Source organism: Falco naumanni, chromosome 2 (genome assembly GCF_017639655.2).
Source record: "Falco naumanni isolate bFalNau1 chromosome 2, bFalNau1.pat, whole genome shotgun sequence".
Classification (NCBI taxonomy): domain Eukaryota; kingdom Metazoa; phylum Chordata; class Aves; order Falconiformes; family Falconidae; genus Falco; species Falco naumanni.
This window is the reverse complement of record NC_054055.1, coordinates 65,406,276-65,419,608: the sequence shown is the minus strand read 5'-3', so window position 1 is coordinate 65,419,608 and position 13,333 is coordinate 65,406,276. Positions and strand designations below refer to the sequence as shown.

Below are 13,333 nucleotides of genomic sequence, written 5' to 3'. Positions count from 1 at the left end.
GCATTCCTTATCTGGTGTCAAATTAGTAGACTTGACATCCTCCATTTTCAAATCAGTGACATTTCTTGCATGGTCTGACTTTCTTATAAACGTGTTCACAGCACACTGGCTGCTGTACTAGAGCACTCTCGCATCTTGAGTGAATAGGGTTTTTACTGGGGAAAAAATCGGTAAAATAGTTAATTACAAAAATTACCTTTTAGAAAAAATCCTAAAACACCTGCTGTTCAGCAGTGGTTGAATTGTCCATTCATACCAACGTGAATCTACATATGGAACCAAAACATGCAAATACCAAATAGTTCAGATTTTTGAGTAACATCTGGCCGTTGTAAGCCATGATTATCTGAGTATTGACTTTGTTAAATAAGTTAACACAGAAAGTAATATGCTCAAAATCTGAGCCCTTCTTGTGCCATTGGATATAATGTTGTATTACTCTTACAGCTCTACAAAGCTGACAGATGCACTGCACTGACTCTGTGTTCTATGGAGGGAAAATGAATGTATGTTCGTAGTCTGTGAAAGAGAGGGAGTGGTTCAACAGTGATTCTGCAGTTTGTGCCTGGAAATACATTGCCTCATAGAGATCAAGCATGGAAAAGTAAACAGAACGTTATGAAACTTCTGAAAGTGAAGGTTATACTTGCTTTCATAGCTGTTTCAACCTTGAATGAAAAAGTTTGGAAATAAAGCCTTTGTCCAAAAGTGATGGGGGGGGTACTGCTTTTCAGAAACTGTAGTTAATGTCAAAAAGACACACAAGAACTTAAAAGGGGAAAAAAAAATCTTAAGGGGTGCAGGAATGAGTAAAGCCCTATTATTTTGTCCCAATAGAAGTTTCATGTGTTATGATTTGACCAAATTCCTAATATAAGGCTAATTTATGGAAATTTTTATTAATTTCTTTCCTTTCTCATAATTGGAGAAGAGAATGATACCATCCTCTTGTCTCTTGATTTTTCCTTCCCGCCCTCAACAGTTTGGAAACAAACACAAATTCACAATAGATGCATTTTCAGAAAGTACCACAGCTTTATTTGAGTTGAAGATTTTTGTTTTAATACATTGTATTTGACATGATTAAATTCATATTATGGAAATAATCACTAGTGCTGACATAACTGGATTTTATTGTTATTAATATGCTTTGCAACACAAATACGTATTTCACTTTGTCAGTACTAGGTTTGTATGGTGTATCTGGGACACATAAGTAGAGGATTTCTTTTAAACTAGGAACAACAGGGGAGGACTCTGCCCCACAACTGAGTAAGGAAGTGGGTGGTAGATCAGATTAGTAAGCAGAAGGTGATGTGGTCGAGAGACCTTAAAATCAGCAGAGCAGAAGGGGATCACCCAAGTGTGTGCACATAAGTGAGGAATGTGGACAGGACAGCCTTATGGGGAAATTCTCCTGCCTTTTCTGGAACATCAGCACAACTTTGCTTGAGTGCCTGCCACACTAACACATGCAGCATGGGGAACAGACAGGACGACTGTAGACTGCCTCTTCAGGAGGAAGCAGGCAGGATCTTCAGGCAGCTGGAAGGAGCCTTACATTTGCAGGCCCTGGTGTTCATGGGGGGCTTTCATCACAGCAATATCTGCTGGAGGGGGAGTGCTGCAGGGCACAACCAATCCGGAAGGTTTCTGAAGGGTGCTGATGAGAATTTTTTGACAGAGGTGATTGAGGAGATGATGAGAAGGGGTGCTTTGCTGGGTGTGGCTTTTTTACAGACAAGGAACAGCTGACTGGGGGGGCAGCCTCGGCTGCAGTGATCATGAGATGGTGCAGTTCAGGATTCTGAAAGGAAGAAGCAGAGCAAAAAGCAGGATCCTATCCCTGGACTTCAGGAAAGGAGACTTGGGCCTCTTCCAGGATCTGCTTGGGAGAATCGCATGAGACGCTGCCCTGTAGAAAAGAGGGTTTCAGGACAGAACAGAATAGAATAGTTCAGTTTGAAGGGACATAGAGTGATCAGCTGGTCCAGCTGCCTGACCTGGGAGCTGGTTGATATTCAAGCATCGCCTCCTTCAAGCTTAAGAATGATCCACCCCAACGAGTAGGAATTCACGCAGCAGTGGCAGGAGGCCTGCATGGATAAGTTGCTCCTGACAAAACTCAGATGTTAAAAAAGTATAAAAGATGGAAGCAGGGTCAGGTGCAGTGGGGCATCCAGGGTGCCCACAGGGGCAGAGGCACTGAGTGTGCAGGGAAAGCCCAAATTTGCCTAGATCTGAATCCATCAAGGGACATGAAGGGCAATGGGCAACAAGTACATAAGCAGTAAAGGAAGGCTGGATACCTGCTGCTCAAGGGGCAAGGGCTGTGATGACAGAAGATGTGGAAAAGACTGAGGTACTTGGTGCTTTCTTTGCCTTGGTCTGTGCAGGTAGTACCAGCCTAGGACCCCTAGGCCCTTGGGAAAGTCTTCATTGCTCCCAATTTACCCTTGGCAGAAGATGATCAGGGCCCATGGGACCTGATGGGATGCATCCACAAGTGCTGAGGGAGCGGGCCAGTGTCATTGTGAGGCCACTCTTGGTAATTCTTGAAACATGGCAATTGGTGGAGGTTCCTGAAGACTGGAAGAAATCAAATGTCTCTCCTTTCTTCAAGGAAATTACAGGCTGGATAGCCTCACCTCAACAGTGAATCACACTTGAATCCACAGTTTTGTGGAATTATTATTTTTTTTTTTAATGTGTTGATTTCCAAATGTTTACATTCAGCTGGGAGAGGGAGGAGGAATGGTCAGCAGCAAAAATCCCTTGCATATATTTTCAACTTTATTTTTCGTCATCGTGGTACAGAAATAATCAGAAAGGTAACTTCTAGTTGTAATGTTTTTCATGTTGAAGACTATTTTTTGTGAGAAGAATTGACAAGTTTGAGAGGAGGGGAAATTGGAGCTTGTCTAGATGTTCCCTCCTTGATCACATCTTCAGGCACTTGATACAAACTATCCTAAACATGGCGCAGCAGGAAAGTGAACTTTCTAATCCTCCTCCTCCTCCTCTATTTTTCTTTAGTTATTTGGCATGTAACTACAGTTTCAAGTAATAACAAAGCTTAAGTATTTGTTGTTTGTTATGACTATTTTTTATTATTATTATAGTTGACTTCACTTTTAATCCCTTTCAGCATGTCTACACAGTTCGGTGTGGACAAAGTCAGTCCTTGATAGGAAGTCTGTTTGTCAAATTCATGCCTCCTTTCTTTTCTACAGTTTGGTATTTTTTTGTTGGGTTTTGGTTTTTTGGAAATGTAGGCTTATAGGAAGCAATAAATTGCTTGTATGTTCTGCACCTTTTTTTGAAGGTTCCTTTATTAAAGAAAAAAGACAACCAAGCAACAAAACATCCACAAAAAGTAAACTCAAGCTTGGGGCTTTTTTCAAAATTTGCATACCCCAAACCAGCTGATGAATCAAAGAATAAAAATTTTTAAAGTTGTTTAATGTTTTTATCCTTTTAGGCAATCCTATCAAGCTCCAGGCGTCGGAGATTGCCTCCGTCAGCAGTTAGGGTCACGTCTCGCATGGACTCTAACTGCAAGCCAGCCTTCTTTACAAAGCACTACCTCAAAAGGTTTTTCAAACACAGTCTCCCGTGGCATGCCAAGGTCAAGGCGAGAAGGGGATACAAGTGGTGAGCAAAGATGTATTTGTTAAGGACACATTTTTACAATTGTTACCTATATCCTCCATTATTTTTTAATGCTTTTCAAATAGTTTTAAAGCATGTTTAATTTTTCAAGGACTGTTTTGCTTAAATGTATTAAATAGAAGAATATAAACAATTATGCAAGGCTAGTATATTTGGCCACTATCTCTTTGGCTGGTTAATTTCTTTTTGCAGTGATTGGTTTGGTAATGTGTTCTGGTCCTCTTAAAAGGCTGACTTCATTGCAGTGTTTGTCAGAATCAAGTGATTGCGGTTTATAAATAATGATCACTCTTGATGATCAGAAGATGCTACTGTTTTTAGAAAGTCAAAGAGAGCATAGTGAATAGAACGTGTTGAAATAGACTCATCCATTTGTGATTCTGTTTTTGAAAACTCAGAAATGTGCACTGTAATATAGAGCTCTTAAATCTATTTTTCTTTAAATTAGCACACTGTTTACATTGGTTGTATTTAGAGCAGTTAACATAAAATATGGTCAGTTAAATAAAAAATAAATGTTACTAATTTATTTCCTTGATTAATTGGCTGTAAACTTGAAACTGATACCTAGAGCATCTATTCTGAAGTTACACAAGTTCAACTAAGGAGAAATTGTTTAACAGATGATCTCTGTGGCAATTGTCGATAAGTTTCAACCTACTCTAATTTTACAGTAAAAGTGGGAGACTTCTGAATAAGAGACCTAATGGCAGATGTTGTCATCTTAAGGTGCTGTTACTCTGGCAAAGAAAGATAAAGTTTTGTGGGGTTTTGTTTGTTTGGTTGTTTTTTTAAATAATTCCTATATAAAGAAGTGTAGATAGTTAGAAGCTAAAATATAGACTATCTGCCAGCCCCTGCCTCTTTCTGAGTAACCATGTACAAAGCCACGGCTTATAGACCAAAGTTGTACTGGTATATCTGAAGGCAGCATTTGGCATTTAGAACCTAATTAAGAATACTGTTGATGTGCAAGAGGATGTGCATATATAAAGTATCTATAAATATATATATATATGCATATATGAAGTCTAGCACTGCCTTTTATTTTTGCTGTACTAATTGCCATAAAGAGCAGTACAAACCTGTTCCATTCGGTCAGCCAGCAGCCGTGACTTTTGATTCTTATGCGGGATGGGTATAAGGACTGGCAGTTGTCTTAAATGTAGTCAGTTGTTGATGCAGAAGTAGAATTAGGACTGCATTCAGAATATAAAAGGCTGTTTTCAGGAAGATATATTTCTATGCATATAAAATTCTTCTAACTAATGAAAAGGGTGGGTTTTTTCCTCTAAACTTGGTTGCTGTTAATTGGACTTTTCTTATTGCTACATTATGATCGAGAGCATTGTGTGGTTGATATTAGTACCTTTTGTATTATTTACCAATTAAAGAAATGTGCACTTGAATTTTTTACCATTTCACTAAAGAGTTCCTCAAAGGGGCTAGCTGCTCTTCTGCACATCATAGTATTATGAGGCCAGTCTGAGTTTTAAACAGCATCTTGAGGTGATGGCTACTTTTGCCAAAATAAGAATAGAATTTATTTTTTATTGGTTTTATTCTAAGAAGGTGGTTCATTGGGGAGGTAAACTGATGAGAGTAAGAGTGCTGTCAAATTTGGGAGAAGCATGTTTTACTGTCTCAGTTTCTGGATAGTTGTTGAAATTGTTTTGTTATTGGTATCTTAAATGAATTTACAAAAGTAGAAGATGCTGTTTTGCCCAGAAGAGGTGGGCGTTGTTGGTGGCCTGCACAGCATCTTTTTTAATCGTCTATTTCCTTTAAATCAATAAATACCCTAATTCTCAAACGTAATCTAATGTCTAACTAGAGATACAAGCCAGAAGCAAACTGTATGTTGCAATAGCAAAAGCTTTACTAAATCAAAGTTGTATCTGTCTTCAGAAACAGTATTTATACTTTTTTGTTTGCCAACTCTATAGCTGTTATGCAGCTGGCAGGCTGATTTTTACTGAGCAGTAGCATGTGATTGAAAGCCAGTATTAAACAAGCAGCTCTTCCTTCTGGATTAACTCTGTTTTCCTAGCTGGATGTAGAGGAGATTATTCTGTAAATCCCATTTAACAACTTCAGCTGTTCCTAGAAAGGTAAAGTTATTACAGTGCTTGCCTTAGAACTTGCAGTGGTTATTGAATCAGGAAAGATAACAAGTTTAAGAACTGGCTGAAGTGTTGGTTCAAATATAACATGCCCAGTGTCATACAAGCTCATTTGCTCTCAGAGAATTCCAGGTACTGGTAGAGGCAGATAAATGGAATTCTTGCCTTTCCTGTCGGGTTGTTAACAGGACTTAAAACATTTCTTTACAGGGTATAAACATAGGCTTTCTCTTTTTTTTTTAGCTAGGGTTCTAAATAGCTTTTTGAAATTGCAATCAAAACTACTTGTCTCAACAAATCTAAATACTGTTGTGTTTTTTTCTTTCTCTTCCTAGGCTCTGTTGAAATAACTGAAGCAAATCTTGTAAGAGATGTTTTGTATGTCTTCCAGGGGATAGATGGCAAAACCATAAAAATGTGCAATTCTGAAAATTGCTATAAAGTGGAGGGAAAGGTACTGTATGGTGACTTGCATTTCATATGTGAGCAGAGAGGTATATGGGAGAAAAATAGCCATGAAAAAGATGTAAAAAAGTTAAAATACTATCACAAGTCTTTACTTCCTCTGTATTTTTTTCCCTTTTTTTTAGTACAACAGAGTACTTTCAACAGTATCAATTTAAAATTGATTGTATGGATTAGGTCCCATAAAGAAACGGTAGCATTTCACAAGATGTGAATAGACTCCAAACTATTAAGCCAGTAGAAAGAGGCCTAAATTATAGCTTAGTTTGAGGATTTTTGTCATCATTTCCCCTCCCCGTTGTATAAGAGTGAATATAAAGCAGATGCAGGTGTTTGACCACATTATTATTGGATTAAATTTAACAGCCTGAGATGTGGGATGAATGCTAGCCACTTGATGTTATGGTCTTGATTACAACTTATAAGTGATTAGATGGGATCATGCTGATCACCCAAGAAAAGACTGGTGATAGAACTGAAGAAAGTGCTTTCAGCTCCTGTGTTTGATAGAAAATCCAACTGTGTGAATTTGAAGGAAGGTGTCAAATAGCGGACAAAGGAACAGGAGAGAAGCCCGGGAGAAAGATCTTGTTTTAAGGTGGTGAGATGTTAAGCATATTTGCAATATGGAAAAAAACAAGGGTCAGATTGGGTCAGCTGAGCAAACAAAAAAAAAATGCTGCTAGTGGCTTTAGCATCTTCTCCTTATTCAGTATCTAGACAGTACTGCATCACAGTTCAGTTTCAGCTGGCTAGTTGGTTTTTATGTTCTTGTTCAAATGGAAAGACAATGCTTCCAATTTTCACTTGTATGAAGACCTTTATACCACAAGAATATGATGTGGTCCTAAAATGGTGGGGAATTGATTCTGGGCCATTTCATGTGCCAAGTAAACAGCAGACTTATCTTAATCTTGATAATTGAATGTTCTTTCCTCCATAATAATAATAGCAAAAAGTGAAATATATAATTGTTCCTCCTGTTATGTTATGATATTTAGACTTGCTTAATGGAGGGAAAAATGGAAAACACAAGTCTTGTTAAATCCATTAAATCTTGTTAATAAAAAGTTTCTTAAGGATGTAATCTTATGTACCTGTAGATGCTGCAAAGTTTGTAATTCCTCAACACCTGCTCTGAGTTAATTATGTTCCATATATGTTAGATTATATATGGCAAAGGAGAGGTAGCATAATAGATTTTTATGGAGGAATGTGCAGAAAACTGGGTGATTGCAAAATTGGCACTATCGGTTTCATTAGCTTTCTGTGTAGTTTTTTATAACAAATAGGCTAGTTTGAGGTGAAAAACTTTTATTTAGTTTGAATTCCTAGTTCTATTAATACAGGGAGTTTGATTATTTAGATGGTTTGTTGTCAATAATGCTTTTTCCTGAGAACTTTTGTGTCTTCAGTTATTTTTGTGAAGTCAGTTGTCTTCCATCCTTCTTCATTATGGACATTTGTACTGAGCTACTGGACCCAGTGAAGATGAAATTGACTGACTAGAGCTGCAGCTGGAACTTTTTCTGATGAAGACCAAGATCATACTTCCTGTAGCTGTGTTGACTACATTAGGCAAAATAGTAGTCAAAGCATGTAGTTTTTCTTCAGCTGCACAAAGAAAATGTCATGGTACACAGTCTGTTTTTTGCAGAAACACACTCCCCAAGCTGTTGTTCTTGCCTGAATGTTTTCTAATGTTAGTGTTAGTATTAGGTCTGTTGGTGACATTCAGCACTGCCTAAGCTAGCAGCTTCGGATTTGGTCTAAGATACACAACTGTAGTAACACCAAGGCAAGTTTGTTTGTTCCTCATTTGATTCCAGCAGACGTGTATTGTATTTACAGTCTCTGTATTTACAAGTGCTCTGTAGTTGCAGAATTCTAAATAGTTCTTATGTCAGCTCTTTGGTTTTAGCTACAGGAAGAGTTTCTAACTGTGTCCAATTATGCTTGTTCGGGCTAGAATTTATTCTATAGAAGTTGTTCAAGAAGTTAAAACTGTGCCTGTAGCTAAACAAGCGGGCCAGGGACTGAACTATGGACTTGCAACCAAACGCTGCTGCCTGGTTCAAGCCCACAATTCTGTGGCTAACACACTCTGTAGCTGATTTTTATTTTAGAGAAACCTGTACTGCTGACTGAAAGGCTTAAAGAATGAGCTTTATTTCTAGTTCTTTGACAAGCCGTTTAGCTTGTTATTGCACTTCCTTGCTTTGGTTTGGACTGTTCCAGCTGGCTGTCCAAGTTAAAAATTGTCCCACCTAGATAGAGGTGAGATAGTCCCAATTGCTGTGGGCAAAAGTCGATCTTTGCCTCTTGGCCTAATCTGTCAGTCAGATTGTTTGGGGTTTTTTTGTCCGATAAAATGTTGAAAACTTGGTGATGGCGTTCTTGGGTAACGTGATAAAATGTGGTACAAGCAAATCTCAAGAAGGGACAAGAGGAACAGTGTCTTATGTATTGGTAAAGGAAGAAACATGCTGATTCAGATGAAAATTACAGTAGTAGTTAAATAAGGGTGTTGGGACTAAGGTAGGCTTGCAGGGTGAGGTGAGATACCTGGTGTAAGAAAAGTAGAAACAGACTAGAAGAGCTCGGAGGTACATGTGATTAAATAGCTTATAAAAGCTGTTACTGTCAGATTAGCCTTGGAATTTGGATTCTGTAAGTTTTGGTTCCTGATACAAAGTCTGACATTGGGTCGTTTGCCTTCTATTTAAGGTTTGTTTCATATGTAGTAATAACTAATTATTTTCTCTAGGTTTCTTCATTAGTTTCAGTCATTGACTTGTCTTCCAAAGCTCTAATATTTTCAGTCTTCCTGATTGTCGGGAAAAGATGAAGTGCAATTCTACATACTAACATTTCAGTTTTCTTCTGCTTTTCTGAAGGCCTTTTTGTTACTGCTGTAACTGCCTAATGTAAAAAGAGCATATGAATACTGTTACATTAAGATTTCCGAAAGGGAAGGTCACAAAGTTGCCAGTAGGTTTTTTGCTGCTGCCCTTTCAACACTTACGTGTATAAATTTAATGCAAATTACATGGTTGTCTGTCTGTTTGGCAACTATATCTACTGTAGAATGTAAAATGATTGTTTCCTGGCTGGCTTGTTCTGTGAGAGAGGCTTTCATGAAGAATCAAGTATTGCTATGGTTGATTTGACTTAATTGCAAGTTATTTTTTCTGTTAACTTTGTAGGTGAGTTTGTCCAAGTCTCTCAGAGATACTACAAGTAGACTTGCAGAGTTGGGATGGCTACATAATAAAATAAGAAAATACACAGACCAGAGGAGTTTGGATCGTGCATTTGGACTTGTGGGACAGGTAGGTCAGCTAAAAAATTGAATTCTGCTATAATATTTTGGTTTTGTTTCCCTTAGAAACTACTGAGTAAATGCAGTACTAGAATGATGTGCAAACTTTGGATCTTGGATCATTCATCCTTTGATTTACTCCTTTTATGGACTGCCACTCTTGGTATGGGTCATAGTATGAAAGCAAGGGAGAGACGTTTGCTCTTGCTGGTTGTAAGGAGTTGCCCCTGTCATTTGTAGCTGGAGAAAGTCTCATGCATAGATTCCTTTTCTTAATCTCTTTTTTTTTTAATCCATGTGTTTTTTAAGTACTCATGCATGTTTGTAAACATTGTTTAAATGGGATGGTGGCATCCCTGAGCTAATTAATCACCAATTCAGTTGTTAGTGACCTATGCAGGAGACACTCATGTCAGCTAATGTTGATATTCATGTGTTAATACTGTACTAACTTACATAAAATGCAAATACCCCATTATTTTCTGCCCTTTCTTTTGAATACAGCATCAAAAGAATATTAATTTTTGTTTTTATAGGTTTCATCATCATGATTTGTAGTCTACAGTAACTTCACAGCTGCTGTAATACCCAAAACCACATTTACTGCTAAGGCATTCCCGTTTCCTCTCACTTGCTCCCTCTGTAAAACTGGATATTATCCCTTCTGAGTCGACAGAAATGTTATCCTTGCCTCTAGCCATAACATCCTACATAATCTGCCAAGAAATTGAAGTGCTTCTCCCTTCAATCTAATTTTTCTTAAGAGGTCAGTAGAGACACTGTAGTGCTTCCTACTTTTCTAATGTTTTATTCTGTTCCCTTCTGTCTCTTATTCTAAGTAACCCTTTTAGTTACATATAAATAATTATTATTCTAGTGATCCAATGCTGATTTCCATGTTTTATATGGTAGTGCTACTGTATATGCATTTTCTTCAGACTCTCCCCTTTATATCTGGGTGAAGTTTCTTATTCTTTATCTAGTAGCTTCCTGCTTATGCTTATTTTTGCTGTATCTGACTTTAATCTTCAAGTTTACAGTAAGGGGAGAACTTTAATTCTTCAGTGAATTTAAATGTGCAATATCTTAGCTACCATATGCAGGTTTCAGATCCTGTGCAGAAGGCTGTGCAGTTATCTAGCTGAATCTGCATAGCTTTAATGCTGATAATTTTGCTTGAGGCAAGCACTTATATGTATTTCTAGGACATAATTGTACAAATAAAAACATATATTCTACTCCTGCTGTCAGTATCTGGGCAAAAAGCATATATACCATTGCTCATCAAGGCTTTTATAGCTGACAATTTCAGGTGCTGCACACTGCATTAAGAATTTAGCACAAGAATATACTGTACGTTCTCAAGCATCTTTTGCTTAACGTTTTAAAAGAATGCTTACATAAGCCCCTGTTTAAACCACATGTAGGAAAAATCAGTCACCTCTTCTATTATGATTCTGGTGACTGTGTTTTACCATGCAAAATGTCAGGTATTGACAATTATTAGGAGTAGAGATATAACAATATACTACACTTCAACATTATATTCTATATTCTTCTACCTTTGCTGCTTAGTATCTAAGTTCTACTTTATTCTTTTTGCTTTCTGAGGGCAATCAGCAATGAAGTATGACTTGCCTTCTATTTTGCCATTTTGCCCATTTAGATCCAGTTGAGGTGTGGGCATTTTTTTCCTCTTGAATTTTTTTCTCTTGAACAAGCATTCTGCTTCCTTCCTGAATTCTCTTTTGCTGTAGACCAAATCAGAATTCTAGGATAATGTCCAGTTTTCCGTAACAGTTTGGGAAACAAAAATTGTAGTTTGTGATGCAGGAATTGGCACTGGATGTAAATTTTAACTTCTAAAGCGTCTCTGAAAAGTTGATGGCCAGTTAGATCCTAGATCGTTTTGGCTACTAAAGTCAGTGATTACTGTTCTCACTTTTTGAGTAGTTGTATAGGGCCTTTGAATGTTTTCTTGGAGGCTTTACTCTGCCCTCTGTCTTGGCAAGTGCTAATTTAGTAGGTTAAAAAATGTACTGAAGAAGCAAGTGAGAAGAAATGAAAAGTGGAGTTACACGCAAGGGGATTTCTTTTTGCCCTTCAGTATTCTCTGGAATAAAATTAATTTCAAATTTCTTTCTAATTTATAATGTTGAGTTAAACAAAGGAACCCTCTTTCCTTATAAAGGAATGGCAAGATTAATGTGTTTTTTGGTTTTTTGTTTTCTGGTTGTTTGGGGGTTTTTGTCCCCCCTAGGCTTCTTAGCCTCTTAGCAGTTAGGTCTCTTAGCAGGAAAGAAGATTTGTTTTCTCCTTGTGCTTATAGCAATGATTTCTCCTTTGTACATACTGTATTGAATAAATATTTTACTTCAAGCTCTTGGGTTCTTTTTGTGAGGTTTTCTTTATTTTTTCCAAATTATTTTGACTGTGGTGACCTTTACAAGGGGTTGAGGGAGTCCTGGGGAATTTCCTATTTAAAAAATCCATTAAAATGGGTATCAAAACCATGAGCTAAGAATTGGTTAAGAAATCTATTCTGAAGAATTTATGTGTGCATGGAATTACTCTTAAAAAACAAACAAACAAACAAACAAATCTTAAAAACCCCCAAAAGTGCTTAAAGTCCATATTTTCAATTCAGTTCAAAATTAATGAGCCATATTTTTAATTCTGTCTTAGAAAATATGTAGCAGGATTTTTTTTTTAGTCTGTATGTTAGATTAAGAACACTACAAAAACAAAGCAAAATCCCAGGACCCCAAACTGTGGAAAACTATCTGTTACTAAACAAGTATTCTTCCGGGAACTGTTTTTAAAATCTGCCTTTATTTATTTTTAAACAACCTAAAGTAGCTGTCCTTCATTGTTTTACGAAGAAGAATCTTTGCTTTCGTTCAGGCCTGTTAAGTTCTGCCCATTTTATGGATTTCTTAGGCTATACTTGGTGTTATTTGTTTCTTCAATGCCAAGTGAAGAATTGTATACAAATTATAAAAGACCAAAAATTTAGAGTACTTGATCCAGCAGCACTTACTGGGAGTATTCTTTTATGAGCATTGTATTTTCTCGTTCATCTCATATAGTCTATACTGTAAATGTAATGATGGTTGCCTAATGTCTGTGTTCTGTTATTAGAGGCCTTCCTGAAATTGAAACTCTTACTTGTACTACATACTATATTTTACATAATTATTAAAGAAAACTTGTGGGTCATGTTATGATTTGCACAATCCTATGGTAATTATTAATGTCTTTATTGAGATGATATATCTATTTGGAGAGTTATGCTTATAGTTTAATATGTTGATAGAATTAAGACAGCAAGAAACAAAGTCACTTGACAATGCATATGTATTCTTGGAAAAGGCCTGTGCATCTTTTAGGGAAGTACTTAGCCTTTGGCCAGTTTTCTAAAAGTTGGGTTTATGCTGAAACTTGTAGCTTGATTCCTCTTGGGAAATACATATCTACCTTCACAGTGTGGTGATAGGATAAAAGTTATCCTAGATTAAACCATGAAGACTTTTCCTGATTTTTTTTTCTTCTTTTTCTTTTTTTCTCCTCTTTTTCTTACAGAGTTTTTGTGCAGCTTTACATCAGGAACTTAAAGAATACTACCGACTTCTATCTGTTTTACATTCTCAGGTAAATTAAGTGGTTCTTGTTTAACTTCTTATTTTGCTTTACATTATCTGAGTATCTCCTAAAAGGTATGCGTAGGCATCCCGTTAGTAAGCGGTGAGGT

At 37.0% G+C, this 13,333-nt stretch overlaps 1 protein-coding gene across 1 annotated transcript in view; it reads left to right on the top strand.

The window, feature by feature from the left end:
* TUBGCP3 (tubulin gamma complex associated protein 3) overlaps positions 1-13,333 on the top strand; it is a 52,189-nt gene that overhangs the window by 17,315 nt on the left and 21,541 nt on the right. The window contains exons 6-9 of the mRNA XM_040584544.1: positions 3,482-3,654; positions 6,131-6,249; positions 9,467-9,592; positions 13,165-13,233. Of these exons, the coding sequence (XP_040440478.1) occupies positions 3,482-3,654; positions 6,131-6,249; positions 9,467-9,592; positions 13,165-13,233 (487 nt within the window). The remainder of the gene's footprint in view (positions 1-3,481; positions 3,655-6,130; positions 6,250-9,466; positions 9,593-13,164; positions 13,234-13,333) is intronic.